This window comes from Epargyreus clarus, unplaced genomic scaffold (genome assembly GCF_041222505.1).
Source record: "Epargyreus clarus isolate Ecla_fem2 unplaced genomic scaffold, WU_Ecla_fem_2.2 ptg000009l, whole genome shotgun sequence".
Taxonomy (NCBI): domain Eukaryota; kingdom Metazoa; phylum Arthropoda; class Insecta; order Lepidoptera; family Hesperiidae; genus Epargyreus; species Epargyreus clarus.
Window position 1 is genome coordinate 4,771,845 of NW_027332217.1, and position 19,697 is coordinate 4,791,541.

The 19,697-nt window shown below is 32.3% G+C and overlaps 1 protein-coding gene across 1 annotated transcript in view; it reads left to right on the forward strand.

The window, feature by feature from the left end:
* LOC140744808 (uncharacterized) overlaps positions 1-19,468 on the forward strand; it is a 79,846-nt gene extending 60,378 nt beyond the window's left edge. Inside the window, exon 2 of the mRNA XM_073076478.1 lies at positions 18,395-19,468. Within this exon, the coding sequence (XP_072932579.1) occupies positions 18,395-19,251 (857 nt within the window). The 3' untranslated portion in view covers positions 19,252-19,468. The remainder of the gene's footprint in view (positions 1-18,394) is intronic.
* Positions 19,469-19,697: the final 229 nt, after the last annotated feature.

A 19,697-nucleotide genomic window follows, 5' to 3' on the forward strand; every position in this document is an offset into this window, starting at 1 on the left:
TGTGTATTAAACACACACAAACATCACTTCAAGCAAACACTTTACGAAATGTACTTTTAATGTACAAGCCCTGGGCTATGCGACGACGATGATGACAAATGTTAAATTGGGTAAAAGGAGAATGAAATAAACTTCATATTAACACATTAATTCATTTGTAATCTGTCAAATTATAAGAACAAAGTTATATCTACATAGGTTTTGTCACTTTTCTGAAGAATACTAATAGGTAATATTGTTTTCACATTGGCTTACTAGACTCGTTGAAGTCTTTTGTATGACCGATGTTACTACAAACAAACAATGAACATTGTCAAAATTAGACGCCAGTAGTTAGAAATGAATCAGAATATTATGTCTGATACATTATATACTTAGTATTATTGACATTTTTTTTTTATTTTTAAACAAAAAAATGAGAATTTTCGTTTAAGCTACAGTTACACTTAACACGAAAAAAATGGACAGAAATCTACTTGCTAAGTACAATTTCGAATCGATGTTAATAAGTTACATGATTCCGTATGCCTAAATTCCTAATAACTAAATATTATCTCATACATATTCATATTTTGACGTACAAAATAGTTTACTGACTAATTGTACATTACACATGCTTACCACATGCATATGCAATTAGCAATAAAATTCAAGTTCAAAGATATCTTCTCTATCTTTGTTTGTCTGACTCGTAATTAGTTTTAATTATTAGAATTATGAAGAAACCAGTTTTTACACAAAGGAAAATACTGCATATCGCACGGTATTATGGCCTCTGAGGTTGACATAATGAACGTAACATTCCCGGACCTTCACATAACGACCATTATTTTAAAGGCAACAATTATACATAATTAAGTTCTTTATCTAGCGAGCTTGTGCCGGCGACGTGGCGTGGACACGAATACTTGTATTTATTTCATTATATACATAGTAGGACGCACTTGGATTTGCTGGACCACTGTGAGTCACTTGGTATTGCTTGTAACACATAACTTTACTTCAAGACTTTGTAGCGTTGACCTAGAACATAATCTTCCTCACTCTCTTCTCGCTTAGAAAGTTACTCTAAAAATACTTAATCCACAAAAAAACAGCAGTGTATTCCCATTATCTTCTGACGTCACCAACACGTATAACCAGAGGGCTTCTCAAGCTAAAGTTCCTACTTCTAGGATTTGTAGGGCTAGTTCAGTAAGCAACTACGAATTTTTAAATTTACTTTATTAAAATATGATAATGTAAACTTTTACGAAAAAATATTTCAGAGAAGTCCACAAACTGAAACCAATTTTATCAAAAATAGAGGATAATTACATAGGTAAAACTTAGAAATATGATAAAATTAAACATATAGCAACCCATGGATATTTATAACATCCCCCTAAGTAGATTTTAAACCACATATTGATTGACCAACACCTTGACTACTAGCATGAGATATTTAATAAAGTAATTTCAAGCCAAAATCAGGTGATTACCAACAAAATAAAATAGTAACAATAGTAAACAGTGCGAAATAATGTACATTATTTCGCACTGTTTACTATTTATTAGGCTGGATCAAAACACTATGCACTTAATTGCATAACAATAACATAAACAGTGCAGCTGCATCTAGCGAGTGAAAGGTTGTAGGTCATGACTCTATTATTAAGTGTTCATAATACGGAATTTTAACTAACCTTTGTGTATACAAATACAAGAATACTTAACGTTTCGACACAGTTGTGTGTTCTATTTAAATCCCACGCCCGTTATTAATAATCAATCTTGGTTTGCCTACTAAAAATCAATGTTTAACAATTCATGCCTACTAGATTTTTGTTATCGTTGGTACATAAAAATGGATAAAAAACATTCAGTCAATTGACGTTGCTATATTATTTAGCATGACTCGAGTATTTATATTTCAATTTAAAAAAAATATTTAAGTAATCTCTACTTTGGATAGAGTATTTTCTTACATATAGGGAGATTGAAGACAGCCAAGTTTTATAACCCTATAAAATGTAAGGTGTTGTAAAACCAAGTTTAATACGTGAAACATTTGCATATCTGAGTTATTCATAGGGATTCTACCAAGTCATACAATTTCCTTATATGCGAATTAGTCCTATGTATAGCCGATAAGTCAGTTATTCTTGATCGTCAACAATGCTTCGGATATCACCTGCACGTCATAATTTTGAAAATATAATTAGTTTTTATGTATTTCATACAATTATGTATTTTATTACTTACATTTATTTATTTATTGCACCTCTATAAAAATAAAAAGATACAATAGGGCAAACTTAATGCCTGATGGCATTCTCTGCCAGTCAACCCTGGGTGGAAGGAGAGAATGGCGGCAGGTGTGAATTATATATACATAAAATAAATTATGTTATATATATATATATATATATATATATATATAACATAATTTATATATATATATATATATATATATATACGTATATATATAGTTCAGATATATATCAAAATATATACAAATACATACATATTATATATACTAAACAATACAGATGATGACGATATTGCAGCGGTGTTTAGAAAATGCTCATACATACATTGACTTGATGAGAAAAGCCACAACAATAAATAACATTAGAAGCTTAATTAGACTTTGTTTTTAAACATGACTATGCAGATGGAATCTCATATGAGTACTTCCTGTTCTAACTTCATATTTCTAACGACTAGTAGAAAAACGTGGGATTGCGTGCTTCCTGAAACACTTCCGTGAGAGGTGCAATGAAAGTGAAATAAAATGGTTGTATTTATGTCTTTTAAAAGCGCAACGAGACACGTTATACAAGAAACCACATTGAAATTACGTGCTTAGTAAAGTGCTTGCACATAAAAGTCACTCGATTACCGGTAAATTGTATTATATATGTTTAACAAAGTTTTTACAAAGAACAAAAGGATGCAGCAGGAAAATGATATAAAATATATATGAATATATGAAATTAACACAAATAATTTTAAATATGATATTACGTGTATGTCTGTGTGTGTGTTAATGTGTAGTTTTATATATGATAAATATGTAAACATTGACGGCTATAGGTGATTTTTCCTAAATTTGAAGTCAAAAAAACTATTCTATGAAATTTATCGATGCCTGATCTGTGCCGTAAAGTCATATGCGATATAAATGCAATGTTTTATAATTATTTAAAAATGTATATATGTATCACCGATGTTTTTGCGCGACTTATTACGTAAGTTATTCTATAGTGATTGATGTTATTTATTTTCTATTAAAACCATTTCAGAAATATTCTTACCCATCAATTTACTTTACACTTAGAGTTTAGTGTTGTTGTCAATTAGGTACTTTTATAATATTCTTTATAATAAATTTACATATTTATATACAAACATTATTCACACAATGAATAAGATTTCCCCGGTGCACAAACCACAACAATAAAAAGCCCATTTGCGTTTATGTTACTTTTTAGAAACTTACGAAGCAAACAGTATTCAGGTGTCACGGAAATTGTTATACAATGTAGTCACTTTCAAGGATATAGAAACTCCATTACCTTCGTGTGTAGATTCAATTTTATAATTGCCTACTTCATGCATTCCATAAGTCAGTATTATTCCTTTCTGTAAACTTTTAGTTATTCAGTCATTATTTGTTTTAAACGCTATTTTTTTAAATTATAAAATTAACTTAGTTTAGAATAAAATATAATACTATATTAATAAAATTTATTATGTAGTCATTACCGTAAATTCTAGTACCTACTACGTAAAACTCGTAGTACGAACAGACAATCATGCTTCTCAATATTTTTGAAACAATATGGTTCAAAATATGTAGTTAAAATTATAACGTCAATAATAATATAATCATTCAATGTAAAGTTGTTGGCCTAAATTAAACCAAACATAATAATAGCAATCATGGGGCGTATTTCGTATTGCCTTATAGAAATGCAAGTGTAGCCGCATATTGTACTCAATACTTAATTCTCTCTACATTACTTATATTTGCCAGCGACTTCCTACGCGTAAATCATAACATAATACAAATTTTAAATCGCTATTGTACCCCCTTAAGGTATATGTTGAAAAATGGGAAAAGAAGCTAAAAAAAAAACAAGTTACCAATTTCATAGAGCTTACCTTAAAATTGGCAGATTGTCAAAGAAATTTTCAACCCTTATTTAACTCGTTTAGGAGTGTAATATCCTTTCTTAGTGGATGATTACGTCATCAAAGTAACTTAATATTCCAATTTTATGTTTTATTTACCATCGTTCAGGCTCTACGTTGATGATTCACTCTGCCAGGATAACTCTTATTTAAGTATAGATTACAACTAGTATCTAATACAATTTTCTCTAAACCACAACGTTATCCACTTTGGTACAAGGTTGTATCTTAGAAACCGGTGGTTTCCACTACAAAGCTAAATGCACAGCTTTACATTTGCAACTTATTAATAAAATTGCATATTGTAATAGACACTTAGATTAAAGGTATATAGTTAATAGTACCTTAAAGCATCGATGATCATTAATCATTTTTTGACATGATAGTTTAACTAAGTTATATTTTAGGTACGTTGTATTTAACCCAAATGACTGAGGAATGTAATCATGTATGTTTTTACAATTACATTTGTGTGTCATTTGTATGTATGGTGGTATGGAATAATTTGTTAAATAACTTAATACTATATTCAAGGAGTCGTTGTACAAATAAATACTAGTATTAAGGATAAAGTTTGTAGGGTTGTTTTTTATAATATAAGAGTAGCAGACGAGCATGCAGTCCACCTGTTGGTAAGTGGCTACTGCCGCCCATGGACTTCTGTAATCAACCCCAGCTAGGAGTAGATATTCCTACCTGAGGTTGGCCACAGATGCGCCGCTATCCCTGAGGACCAAGCTGGAACGCCTCGGAAAAGTATGTTTCCCTTACCACACTCTTCAAACCGGAACACAGCAACGCCGAACACTGCTGTTATTAGGCAGAAATAGGTGTGGCGGTGGTGCCGCCGGAGTCGAACCACAAAGGGTTCTACCACCTTCAAAGGTTTCAAAGGTTTCATCTTCAGGTTTGATATTGAAGGATGGTAAGACTTGTATGGTTCAACTGAGAAGGTACCATGGCTACAGAGCGTGAAGCAGTTCATACTTTTCGACCATCTTCGTCCTCAAGAATATCTGTGAGAACTTCTGGTAGAACCCATGCTATACTCCACCACTTACTATAGAGTGGACTACATGCTAGCTTGCTACTTTATCTTTTAAAACAAAATCAGCATTTTTCGTAATCTTGGCAGAAATAGCAGCGATTTCATTTATAGAACTTGTACTATGCGGGCGAACGTCACAGAGTTCTACTTTTAGTTTGTCACATGTAAGTTCAAAATAAACTTGAACTACATTGACCTAATATTGATTGAACTACTTCCATACGCTTAAAATACTTATACAATAATATATAGTGTAATGTGTACACAGAGACACCTCCGGCTAATCAAGTTTAACGCCCATTGCGACATCAAAGTTCAACTTTATTAGTTAATGTATTATTTCACATTACATAATAAAATACCAATGTTAAATTATGTAATATTGAGAACTAAGCTACTTTGTTTTGACATGCATTCTGTTTTCTCATCATGGGAAATCTCAGAGGGCAAAGGGTAATGAAAGGCGACTATGGGGTTACGTAAGGTTTAATTTATTCGCATATTTATGTTATCGGAAATGGATATCGTGGGATGTAGATTGAGATTTGCTCTAAAAAGAAATGGCTTTGTACAAAAGTGCGGTGCACTGATTATACCATTATACGTAATGATTATGCCCATGGGACTAAGTTCGAATCCCGATTAAACACCGGTATTTGGTTAATGATAAATTTAGATAGATAGATTTTAGGTTTCTGTTATTCGTTATTTACTTATGTTTGTGTGCAAGACACACAACCGAAAGAGAGCATCATACACACCAGACATGTCTGTCTTATATGCCACTATTACGTTCCGGTTTAAAGGGTGTGGTAAATAAAAGAAACTTGCAAAACGTTGTAGGTAACCTAGTTCTCATGTATGACCGATGCAAGTAGAACACAAAATCTATTAAGTTAAGAACATATGTCCAACGGCGGCAGTGATCATTGTCCATTATTTTGAAGGAATGCTTGCTTTAGAAATAGTCAAAATTAATGTAACCTTCATAAAAAAATAAGTAAATTAGTGTCAGAAAATGAAAATTACAAAACACTAGACAATAATTATTTACTATCAAAAGTGAACATAAAATTCACAAATCTTACAATTTATTTTATAAACTTCATAACAAATTTCAACTGACCTCGTATTCATTCTAATTAGTTGGAACATAATGGTATCTGTAGTTCTGTGCGTCTGTTAGCAACTGCAACTCATTATAACGAAACATTATGAGCAATATGATAACCTTAAGGTTCAGGCATTTGGATAAACATTGAACCATCGTATTTAAGACCGTATCCACTTAGGGCCTTGCAATAAATAGCATCTTTATGGTTATTTCTTTGGGTATTTGTACCACTGAAAATTCATTTTTATGATTACTTTAGTCTACGAAAGTGCGTTGTAAATAGACCTACTTAGGCGATTCTTCTTCAAGTTTATGTCAGAAAAAAGACATGTATCTTTTCGAATATTTTTTTTTTATCTTTAAATATTTGAACTCCAATTATAATAACTTACGACTCTACTTATGTGTTTGTCTGAAGTCATCAATAACAACAAAAAAACAATATTCCAAAAAGTCTTCAAAAATCTATTCATCTATTCCGTAAATAAATCAATAATCGAGGCAACTTTTCGCTACTCGACAATAGATGACGCCTCACACCAAGCCGTAGAATTTTTTTAAAGATATCTAAACCTTATTCATTTTCTCTTTTCAAAGTGGTAACCTCGGACTTAACTTTACTAACTGTACTAACAACAATATTTAAAATGTACGTTGTGCCCTTTAGACTACCTTAACAATATCTTATTCAAATCTGTAAACCTTGAGACCTACAAAGCTGGCCCTCTCTAATGCCTATTGATGGGAATGATGGGATAGTAATGGTGCAAACAACAGAAGTCAATAGACATTAAGCTTTGTTGTTTGTAAACTATTCGAGAATCAACCGTGAATAAAGATAATAATGTTGTTGAGAAAATCCCCCACAATTTCGTATAAATCTAGTGTGTTTTTTTGTTAGTACTGTATAAAATACATAGCTTGATTTAGTTACGTAATAAAGTAATTTGAGTTTTTATATAGATGGTACATTAAACAGTTATAAATGCAATAATTATGTAGCCCTGAAGTAAAAGATAAGCTACAGTTATTATTTTGTCAAAATAATTATCTACTTAATCAAACTTTCTTCTTACTTACTTGATTTACTGATAGAATAACTAAAATATACCGCACATCACTTATTCTTGTCTGCTGAGTGCTGAGTTGCTGAGTGTAAGAAATTTAAATTTCGCTTACGGCTTCCGTACATTTAAGTGACAGTAAAAATACATTTATCCCGAGCCAAAGAAGTGACAAAAATTACATATTTTGTCAAATATGGCATAATGGTTTAAAATATACCTGAATTTGAAAAAAAACATGCTATACTTTATTAACAGCTTCAACTTCAACAATCATCTTAGACAACTTATTTCGCGCAATGGCAGAACCACAAAGCACAACAAATTCAAAATGTCCATGCGTCCCTAATCGAGCGAATAAAAAACATCTCGAGATTGTAACCGCGCATAATGACTCGTACGCGACTAAGTTACCTCAATTGTGTTATGTAAGCTATGTATGTACTGGCGTAAAAACTGTTAGTAAAGTGAAGTTATCGATATTAATATCGATATTTACGAAGTTCCAAAACATCGAATCAACTATGTCGTGAAAGGTATTATCGATAATTCAATACAATCATACTTATACATCAAATAAGTAGGTACAAAGTTGCAAAAAATATGAATATTAACTTTTATTTTCGTATTCTATAGAAAGTGTGAACAAAATTGATATCCATATTAATTGTTTCGATATAATTATATCGTTTCCGTAATGATTCAATATCGATATTTTGAGGCCATATTATCGAACCTCTGATATATTATTGCATCCCTAACAAACAGACACTTGTTCTACAGCTAGAGGCAAAAGCTAATGTGTCCTAAACATACTTTTAAGGTTAATCTGTTTTTGTGTGATAAGAGGAGCATACGGATATGAGTCCACTTAAATGGTAATGTTAAATGGCTACTGTCGCTGTTATCTGTAACCTACTATTACTCGTTATTAATTACAATTTCCTTTCTACTGAGGACGTAAGAAGAAAGATAAGAAACCAAACGATTTAAAATGTATTACATCCATTTTCCATGTGGCGGTGCGGGCACTCTATAGATCTGACCCGCGAAGGTTTCTGGATTCGACCCCCGGCCAGGCATTTAATAATATTTATCAATCAATCAATTCACCCACATACATCATTATCATCTTGATCTATTTTGGATGGTAGTATTTTTTAAAAGCCTTAGTACATCCATGGGATCCAGGGAAAAATAATGTGAGCCTAGAAGAGTACAAAGCGTCGAAAGTTGTTGAAATACGATAAAGTTTACCGACAATATGGATATAACGTAGAAATATGCGTGACGGTGGTGCCACCGTAGTCGAATTACGAAGAATTCCACCACCTTAATACAGCGTAACGTATTACAAATCCATCGATCAAACGGACAGACAGCATAATAGTTTTGATTTCTTCATATGTCTACAAAAACTATATGGTGCTAGTAACTAGCCTGAATATGACCTGCATTAGATTTATTAATTTATCTCAGTTGTCAGTGCAATAATAATTTGATTAAGCTGATTCATATTTTGATCATTTCATCATTATTAACCCATTACTGTCCCACTGAGGGGCACGGGGCTCCTCACAGAATGAGAAGGATTAGGCCATAATCCACCGCGCTGGCCAAGTGCTTATTGGTGGACTTCAAATACCTTTGAGATTTGTTTTTATAAATCTCTCAGGTATGCAGGTTTCCTCATGATATTTTCCTTCGTTTAAGTCTTCATATTTGATATATCTATAATATCAAACACATCCATCGACACATCTATTTTAGAGGTAAAATACCTTCTTGTGGTGGGTTTTGCGGGTGCATCATGGCCACATCACCTTATACACTATCGAAAATTAAAGTTAAAAAATATTTTATATGTTAAATCGACAAGAGATCGCGCTAAACATGACCTGAATCACGCTATTAAAGTTTTCTTAGCATCAACTTGATACTCAAAATAGGTAAGACTAGCAGAGTACAATCACTTGAAATCACTTCCTAAAGATTATCTTAACGAGTTTTTCCTTTTCTTCACAGACATAAATCGATAATTTGCGATCAAAGTAATTTTAGAAATGCATCAAATACTGAGCAAATTGCTCATAATATTACTAAGTAAATTATCGACAATGTCAACGTTAATCGCTCGTAGCCAACATTAAGCACGCCAGCAGTACATCAGCTGTCTGCCCAACGCGTCTGTGCAACAGTTCACTGCTTCCAACAGATTGATGACTTAACATAGTATTTACGGTAAATTATAGCGTAAAAGTAATGGATATTTAATTCCTAAGCCCTTTCATATGTAGTAATAACTATATCTTAGGATAGATGGTAGCTGCTGTAATTTAAATATAAATTAAAATATGATTTAAAAGGAAGGTTAATTTTAGGAAGTAAATTTTGTAAATGTTTTTATTATGGATTAAATCTTACTGCTAGTAGGTACGTATTTACTTGAAACACATTTAAATATAACGTTCATTGTATATAGAACAATGTTGTTTTAAGCAATATCAAATTCATACAAAATTGATTTACGAAATGAGGGATATAAGACTTTATTTCTTTAATTTCCTCTTTATTTAAATTTCCTGTTATTTGATATTCTCTATTTCCACATATCTACTTAGAAATATAGGTTGCAATATTTACAAAATATATTTTTCTCTCCTTCGTTTCTTGGCATGTTGTGTGTTATATGTTATTGTGTATAAACAGTCTATATCTTAATAATATAATAATCATAAAAAGCAAACAATATTATCAGATTGTATAAAACATCAATCATTCACGCACGTTTTATTATTCACAGTTTCACGCCGAATATTTTTTATACATTTGCATATTACTTCCTTCTTTCAAATATAAATAGTGCGATATAATTTGTGTGTATAAAAAACTTATTTTCTCTTTTAAACACACATCAAATATATATAAGAAATATAAGCACTGGTCGTGCGTATATTTTTAGATAAGGCATTAAAACAATATATAAAATGCCTTTTACTTACGTAAAGCTGTATAGGGTTAAATATTTTTTATAAACATAAATATTCCTACAGAAGGAAAAGTAGGCAAGCGTAGGTAGGCAAGGCATTTAAAAATACTCACTTTTTATATGGAATAGAAACATCATGCAGCTAACTACTATTGAACCAAGAAGTATAAAATTCGGCCATAACTAAATTGCATTTACATATTTGAATTGCTCCTTTGAACTAAGATAAAAAAATTAAATTAGACAAAATAAACAACAGATAACAACACAAATAAAAAGTCACGAATGTCATTGTATAGAACTACATTAACATCTCATTCAGTTTGTTCCGCATCTCTTTGTGATTTCATGAATAGAAATGACATTGAATTGCGTGAGCATATATTGCGGACACATATCCTATGTACATCGTAACTAGCTTTAGTGAAATTGTTAAAGGTACATTATATAATGATGAAGTACTTGCCATACAGAAATCAAAAACAGAAGATCTTTCACAACTGTTTGTATCTTAAAACAGCTACAACCATGTTAAGTACTACTAAATTTACATATTTTCTGTCTGAAAAGAGCCATATTATTATTTAGTTAAAACTAGTTTTGTCTTTAAATAAATAGTCTCGTAAAAGAATAGTCTTAAAACAAAGAGTGGTAAAATAAGACTCTTAAAAAACCAATGCTGGTACTATTAGTAACGTCTGTTTTTGTCACTAAACAGCGCTGCTGTTTTTCCCAGTCAGTATTAAAACAGCGTTGTAAACACCAGCTTTTGTAAGACTCTTCCTCGTCCTCATGATATAACTTCATTGATGTGCGAATCAAACTATATTTCACCATTAGAAACGTTTGTTATGAAAGTAGCTACTAAAATATGTCACATGAAGTTTCTCAATGTCTCATCCCGCTTATGAATCGCTGGCGAAACTGGAGCATGACATCGATTGCGTGCGCGATCGACGCCACATCGATTTACTTTCTGCAACTGTTTGTTTCTAATCTATAATTATACGCACTTTATAAGTATAATATATTCTAGAGTAAACGGTTAGTTGTGTTCACTTTTTATTTTTATCATTATCGACTTATTATCTTAACATTCATATTGCGAAGAGTTAAGGCTACTGTCTGAATCGCCGAATGCAGTTTAATCATCAACTTTATACTTGTTTAAGAACTATATTTATGTACTAACTACAAAAAAATCTGGAAAATGCACAGCTTCTATTCAAACCACCTTCGTCGTAAGAACTAGAAGCATATCTCTATTATTTATATACATTTTATGACGTGCATGAGGTTAAATAATAAATAAACCATATTACCTATATTTTATGTGACTACTGTAGGTTGTTGCATAAAATATAGGTTATTGGAGAACCTGAAATTATTTAACATTTTTAGGAAAAGAATGAGACGTTTTTGCAAAACTTTCTTTTTAACTAGGTACTTATTTTAATTGATGATAATAAACAAAAAAATACGTTATTAAAAATAATGCGAAAATACCGGAAAACATTTTAAGAGTTTTAATGATTGCTTAATAAACATTAAACATTTATGTTAAATACGTAATTAATATTCATATATAGTCAATATACAAACTGTTTGGGTTTATGTACCCTAATTGTATAATTTTGCAACTATTAGAAATTTTGATTTAACAGTAAAATACGTTATGTAAACTTACTTTGTAAAAACGGAATAGGAATTTAATCAATATAGTAGCCATTTAGTCATAGAAGAATATTAATACCAACGAAATAACTTCATGATAAATATAGAAATAGAATAACTATTGTTTTTTTTAATATAAATCAATAGTTCGCACATAATGCGTAGTCAAGTAAAAAAATTAAAATGATTTATATCCAATTTTATTCTATCTCAGTGTCCTTCTGGTTGTAATTTCATATCTTGCAAAAAAAAATACATATTTCAATAACCGATTTAAATAATAGACATTGTAAGCAATCGCATACGAAATTGCACACGTAATCGCATAAATAAGAAATTAAATCGACACGGTTTCCTTGTGTTGTCACCCCTGATGCTCGGAGTTCAAGGTGTCACCCCTGAACCATTGGTCAACTGTGAACATACCGTTTCGCTACATCAACATTGTTGCTAACTTTCGAGCTAATTAATGGCTGTTTTACAACATAATAGCAATCGTTGTTTTATTATTCATGCATATTGTCAATTCGCGTGATAAAATTGGTGTTGCAGAAATATTTTGGCTGCGACATAGCTATGTAATTTATTTATATTTTTTTCTTAATATAGAGCTTTCCAGATAGAGATACTGAGAATTCCAAAGTAAATTAATCTTAATAGACTAAGAGAGACTTTAAACAATTTTATTATATTTATTTACAATTATAGTTACTAAATATATGAAATTTTAAGTAGTAAAATAAAGTATAAACTAACAAAGGGGACTTATTTACAAAATATACAAGAAAACTATAAATAAAATAAGCCATCTAATATTGCCGTGTGAGGCATGGTTCCCAAAACACTTGTAGCGTTTCCTTGCTGCGACTTACTTTAAGTTCAGTAGGATCTCAGGAAACTAGATCGACAATAAACATGTTATATAATTAACCTTTAAACCCGGCACTTGAACCTGGTGCCATGAGCGCGTTAAGCAATAGATATAAATATAGTTTAGGTACTATTTTCTTATCGTTTTTTAAGTCTTTAGGAAAACCGAACAACTACGCTTTTACCAATCGAAACAGCAATCATATCATTGTATTTATTTTAGCATTACATGTATTTATTTTAGCTAAGTGTTAATTTTTTTAATCTGTTACTAAATTAATTAGTCGTTCTAATTTGGTCCTCTGGGTTAAATACTGTTTACATATGAATTTTGTCTACGCCTACAAACACCCTACATTTTTTTATAGTACAGGAGTAGCAGACGAGCATGCATTGCACCTGATGGTAAGTGGCTACGGCCGCCCATGGACATCTGTAATCAACCCCAGATAGGATTAGATATTCCTACCTGAGGTCGGCCACAGATGCGCCGCTACCCCTGAGGACTAAGCTGTAACGCCTCGGAAAAGCCTAACACTGCTCTTATAACGCAGAAATAGGTGTGGCGGTGGTGCCACTGGAGTCGAACCACAAAGGGTTCTACCACCTTCAAACCTACACGCGCCTTATACGCAAATGAACCGCGAAAAGACTGCAGCGAGTAGGACGAGAGGAACGTACGTGCACACGCGTATACCGCCCGACAGGAAATGCGTGCTTTAACTATTTCATTGATATCCTTTTAATATTTGGGCTAATATGCCGCGACAAGGAAACTACTCTTTGATGACAAAAAAGGTTTCTTTACCTATTCAAGTTAAGTTAAACATGTCATAACGTTGCATTCGTAGTACCAGATGCCCATTAGCTATTGCTATACTGTGCCCAGTTTAGAAAACTCCATACTTTCAACCAACACGTACACACGTAGGAGGCTTTCTCATAATTAAAAATATTGCTACACGGTTACATAATATTCCTTCAACGGGCACTTTATTTGTTCTTATTATCCCAGAGTCGCACAGTGCCATAGTTATCTGAAATGTCATCGCGAGCGGAGACGAGGGAAACAGTTAGTTCCTGCGTAATAATGCTACTATTTCTCAATGCCTTGCAGATTATAATAACTTCTATGCTCACGTAACAACATAGGTAAGGTTCTTAACTTCTTACTCGTAAAATGCGTGTATATATTTTTTACCTTTTTTGGTACGAAAATCAAGCAACGAAGTGACGTAGAGTTTCAGGTTCGTCTCGTGCAATATTAGGTAAATTCAGATTTTTGTGCTGGGTCTGGGTGTTTGTCTTCGTGTCTTTATGTATATCTATGACTACGATACAAAATACTTATCACCAATTAGTAATGAGTCGATCTCGGTAGTTAAGTATATGTTAACTGTCAAAAAATGTGACATGGTATAAGTGTGAACTTGAAGCGATATGAAAGTTTTTGGATGTAATTCCTGGCAATGTCCACCCTACATTGTTGCTAAATTTTACGTCTCATAAAAAAACAGTTCAAACTTGTAACTTAACTATAGACATAATATGTAGTGTTTACATTAGTCGTCATATCAAAAATTAAAACTGAAGTACAATAAGGGGTTCAGATCAGTAAATAATTTAATACAAAAGCAATTAACCTTACGATCTACAATTAGGGACGAACAATGAAACAGAGGTAATGTGATTGCATAATCATATATCTCATACAACATCAGCCAATTAAACTTCGAAACAATAAGATGTACTAAATACGTGACCAAAATTTTACTTACCCTCAATTACAGAATACTATAGGTACGTACTATATATTGCCTATCCATTTCTATGTACAACGGTTTCACGGGATAGTTTTATATCGTAATTACGTCTTTTTCGGCGGAAATGTAACTGTTATTAATTATGACCCTTGTATTATGTAGGAGTATAAAACATATTAGGAATTGGTGATAATTATGATTAGGTCGTTAATAAGTTTACATAACGTAAGATCATTAAGTAGGTACTTATAACACAAATAATTCAGGCAGCTATCTATAAGTATTTAAAATACTCTTAAAATGCTCCATTCTAAAATAATACTATTGATTTTTTGTTTCGAGTGCAAATGGAGTTTGTTTAAATTTTACAGGCTATCCGCAAGATATAGGTACAAATACTTAACTTATTAATTATTATCAAAAACCCTTTTACTTCTTTCAAAATGTATTGTGAAAATAATTAACTTAGAAAATATCTGACAATCTATTCAAATCACTCATCAATTTTACTTATATCTGCAAAAGATTAATTATTTATTAGATAGTGATTATTTACTTAGATGTAGACATCGCATAAGTCAGTCACGTTCAAGCGTCATTGGTGGCTTAAGTTTCATTATTTACAGTCGAACTGAACTTTCTCCTGACCCGACACAGTTTCGAAAGAAGTTTTTGTAATTTCCCAAAGAAAAATGCAGATTTTGTTAACATCATGATTGTGGGTCGGAGGTTGCCGGGGTTAGACAAATACATAATCTCCATTAATAATAATACGCAACGTCTATAGCTAAGCGTTACAAATATGTCGCGTAACCCGCTTATATATTTGTTTTATGTAAACTTTGTTCCGTAAGAATACTAACGATCTAATAAAGATATTATTAATTTCGAATATTCAAATTAACTTTAAGTAATCGAAACTAGACTAAAATGAGAACTGAGATGTCAACGTAAACTATCATATCTTTTTTGAAATTGAATTAGAGCATGAGTAAGAAGCCGAAACACCTTGTGAAGTGGTGGTAGTTGTATTGACATTCAAAAAGTGCTCTGTAAAGAACACATATTTGGAATAAAAAAAATTGATTTGATTTTAAGTTTATCTGATGTGCAGTGGTCAATGTGGACTTTTGACATCTCATAATTGTTGATGTCTAAAGTTTAAGCATAGGGCAGCGAAAGAAAAAGTGGAAATGACGGCTCCAAGCTCAGCACTCTTCCTTGCAAAGCTTTAAATAAGCTTAAAAAAATATCAAAAAGACGATTAACTTAAGAATCTGTTAAATACTTTCACTGCGGCTCATCTTCATTATTTTTAGTAGGGAACATCACTACATGTTGTTTATTCATAGCTCTATCAAATCGCCCATATAAAGAAAAAAAAATATATACGGTCGAATTGAGAAACCTCCTCCTTTTTTGAAGTCGGTTAAAAATAAACAATTGTATGCATCTATACATCTAATGTATACTTTTACTATCTACTTATATAAATATTATGTAAGTCTACTTTTAAATGAACTAGATTTAGTTCTATTTTTGTATATTATGTAAATACCAAATAGCATTGAACATAGTAACAAACAAATATTAAAAAACATAGTTTATGATTTACTATTTACATTCACAGCAATAGTAGGTAATACATTAAGTAACTTCGGCCACCACAGAACCACAAATTACTAATTTCCAACATGTATGATATAATATTCGTTTTCTCCGCAAATCGCATTAACTCCGGTCTCCGGGAAACGCGTGATGCGTGTAACGAGCGTCATCAACTCATTAGGTACTGTACCAATCAAATGAGAAGAGTTAAGCCATCACGCTGGCCAATTGCGTATTGGAATGATCTGCTTTCAAAACACTTACAAACATTTTTATTTACAAATCAATACTTTAATTTGAATTTGAACAGGTTTTGATAAGGAAGGAACTAACACGAAACATTCCATCTTAGATCTTAACGGCAGTTAAGTTTCTGGAAGCCAATTAAAAACTGATGTTAAATAGTCTTAAATTTGTATTTGGTTACTTGCGCATGTGTGGTAGAGACATATCATCAGGTGGGCTCAAAAAACGCCGATATTAAAAATTGGGACGTTTATTTTTTAAGAATGAATGAATACTCGTATTAATCTAATACTGCATTGAAAGTAACACAACAAGAGGAATAGGTATTGCACTTTCATACGAAGGTACATCGCGCAATAAGAAATTTAAAGATGCCTAGGCATGTTTCCGTAATTTATGAACCTGCAATCAAAATTAATTCCTGATTACGTAAGGTACCTAGCGTATGTTTCTGACATAATCAAATTCGTACCTATCGACCCAATCTAAACAGTAATACGGAAATCTCTTCCATAACCTTTCCTGCACAACCGCAAATCATTACTATTCGAGCAGGAAGACTGCCTACTTAACTGTAGTCGCACTGAGTAGCATATTTTAAAGGGCGTGTAAACGATGGGAGGTTGTAAGTTTTAATTTAATTATTGTTTTGTAATATGTACTAATTGCAGTGATAGCCTAGTGGTTAAGAAACTCGGCCTCTCGATCAAGGGGTCCGAGGTTCAAATCCTAGGCACACCTCTGATTTTTCGAAGTTATGTGCGTATTAAAAATTAATTATCACTTGCTAAGCGATGAAGGAAAACATCGTGAGGAAACCTGCATACCTGAGAGATTTATAAAAAAAAATATCAAAGGTATATGAAGTCTACCGATACGCACTTGGCCAGCGCGGTGGACTATGGCCTAATCCTTCTTATTCTGAGAGGAGACCCGTGCCCAACAGTGGGACAGTAATGGGTTGATGATGATGATGATGATGATGAATATGTACTATGGGAACATACTTCCTTCGTACCTAATGGAGGCGTAAACACAATGTCTACTGTATCAGTTGTTTACTAGTATAGTTTGTAAAAATGTTTTTTGTTGAAATAAATCTTTATACTTTCAATTTGACGATTTCTTTATGAGGTTAGGTAAATATGCTCAAATGATAAACCTATGGTACATATTATTATCGGCCGCCAGAATTTTATAAATTCCCGTGTACGAATAATATGCTGGTAATTGTCAAAACTACTACATTTTCGGTATTGCTTAAAGAATTGAAAGGAATCAAACATGAAGGTTTCTACCACGTACACCAGGCACCACCACGCATATTTTGTACTTTATAACACCTTTGTGCATTTGTCCACAAATGTGCGCACATTTGTTATTTCAATTTTATAAAAAAAGAAATGATCATAATATATTTGAAACACTCTTAATTTTAGCGGTTCCCTACTTGTGAACGAAAACCATAAAATATTTTTGTAAACCAAATATAAATTTGTCTAATTATACGATCGTTTAAAGACCTCTTTACATCATTTACACATGTCATGATGCAAGACTATTCCAATGCTATTCAATAATGTCACTTTTACGCCTACCAGTCGTTCAGCTTCATTTGCAATGATAATAAAAATAGTAAAGCTACATATGTATGCATGTCTATTAATACTAATTTGAAGGCGAAAAGACTTCCATATGTACATACATTATTTATATGGTACATAGATAAAAGATTCCCAAAACCGGATTAAGCCGTTTTTTAAACAACAATAATAAAAGAAATATGTTAAAAATCTAATCACATAATAAATTCTAATACAAAACAACTCTTTGTTTCAGATCATACAGATCTCACCGCAGAGTCATCAGAAATAATATCAGAAGCAGTGCTGCCACCTTCTGACCATCATGAAAATCAAAAAGAACGAGACTCCGTTGCCGCTGCAGATGAAGCTGATCATTCAATAGAAGTCGTAGGGGATGCTCAGAACTTCTTTCCAACGTTTGCCAATCTATTTGAACCACGACAGAACAATTTCAGATTAGGATTTGGCAATCAAGAAGGAGCATACAGTCAAAGACCAAATTCTTACAGATCGTTGCTAAACTATCCGCTGTTCGGTGGTTACAGGAACGTTGATGGCTTTGGAAAGCAAAATGTACAAGCTTCCGAACCTCTTGTTGATGCAAGTTCTAGCGTTCTCGGCTCTGGAAACTTCGGCATTATTAGAGGAGGGACATTCTTTGCTCAAAATGACGAAGAGTCAGAATATGGTGCCGGTTTCAATTCATTCTATAACAATGGCCACGGCAGACCATCAGTTGGAGTTGGCTACATAGCGAATCCGAGACCAAATTACAACCAGGATCAATTTGCTAACTTTAGAGATTTCGCTGATATAAATACCCCGTCCAATTCAGCTTATTCTCACTTCGTCGTAGTTTATGCTAACAAGAACGCTACAATGGATGAGATCAGCGAAGAAACAAGGAAAGTATTATCTGAACCCAAAAATATAATCGAAACATTGGAACGTCTTGACGAAGTTAGTCCTCCTAAGATATCTAAGTCGAAGACTAAATTGGAGGCAACGAAACAGAAAATGCCAAACAAAAAGGAACAATGGAAGAAAACCAATTCGAAATACTCAAGTCAAAAGCACGATCCAGAAGAACCGTTATTAGCGCTTAGTTAAATTTAGTGTAAATCAAAAGACTTGCGACCTAGTATAAGTGTATATAGTGATATAAATAGTAAAGGATTTCGTCACATCGTAGATGAGACAGAAGTTACATTGCCTGTAAAGATTGTGTGATTGGACTGTGCAAATTGTTGTTAGTTTAATCGATGTTAAAATTAACGAATGACAGCGAATGTTGAAAATGTGGAAAATAAATTAAATTAAGAACTTACTATTATTTTATTTCACCCTTTATTAGATGCAAATGTATGTTGCTTTGACCTAATTAAATATACTCGAGTTGTCTAAATATAGGGCCTACCTAAAGACGACATATTTTTGACATAGCATGATAATAATAAATTCGTAAAAAATACGAAATATTATTTTTCGTAATTGTAACCGGTAGTTCTCTATTAACGTTGGTTGTAGATGTCTGTTACGTAAAAATTACGTATAAG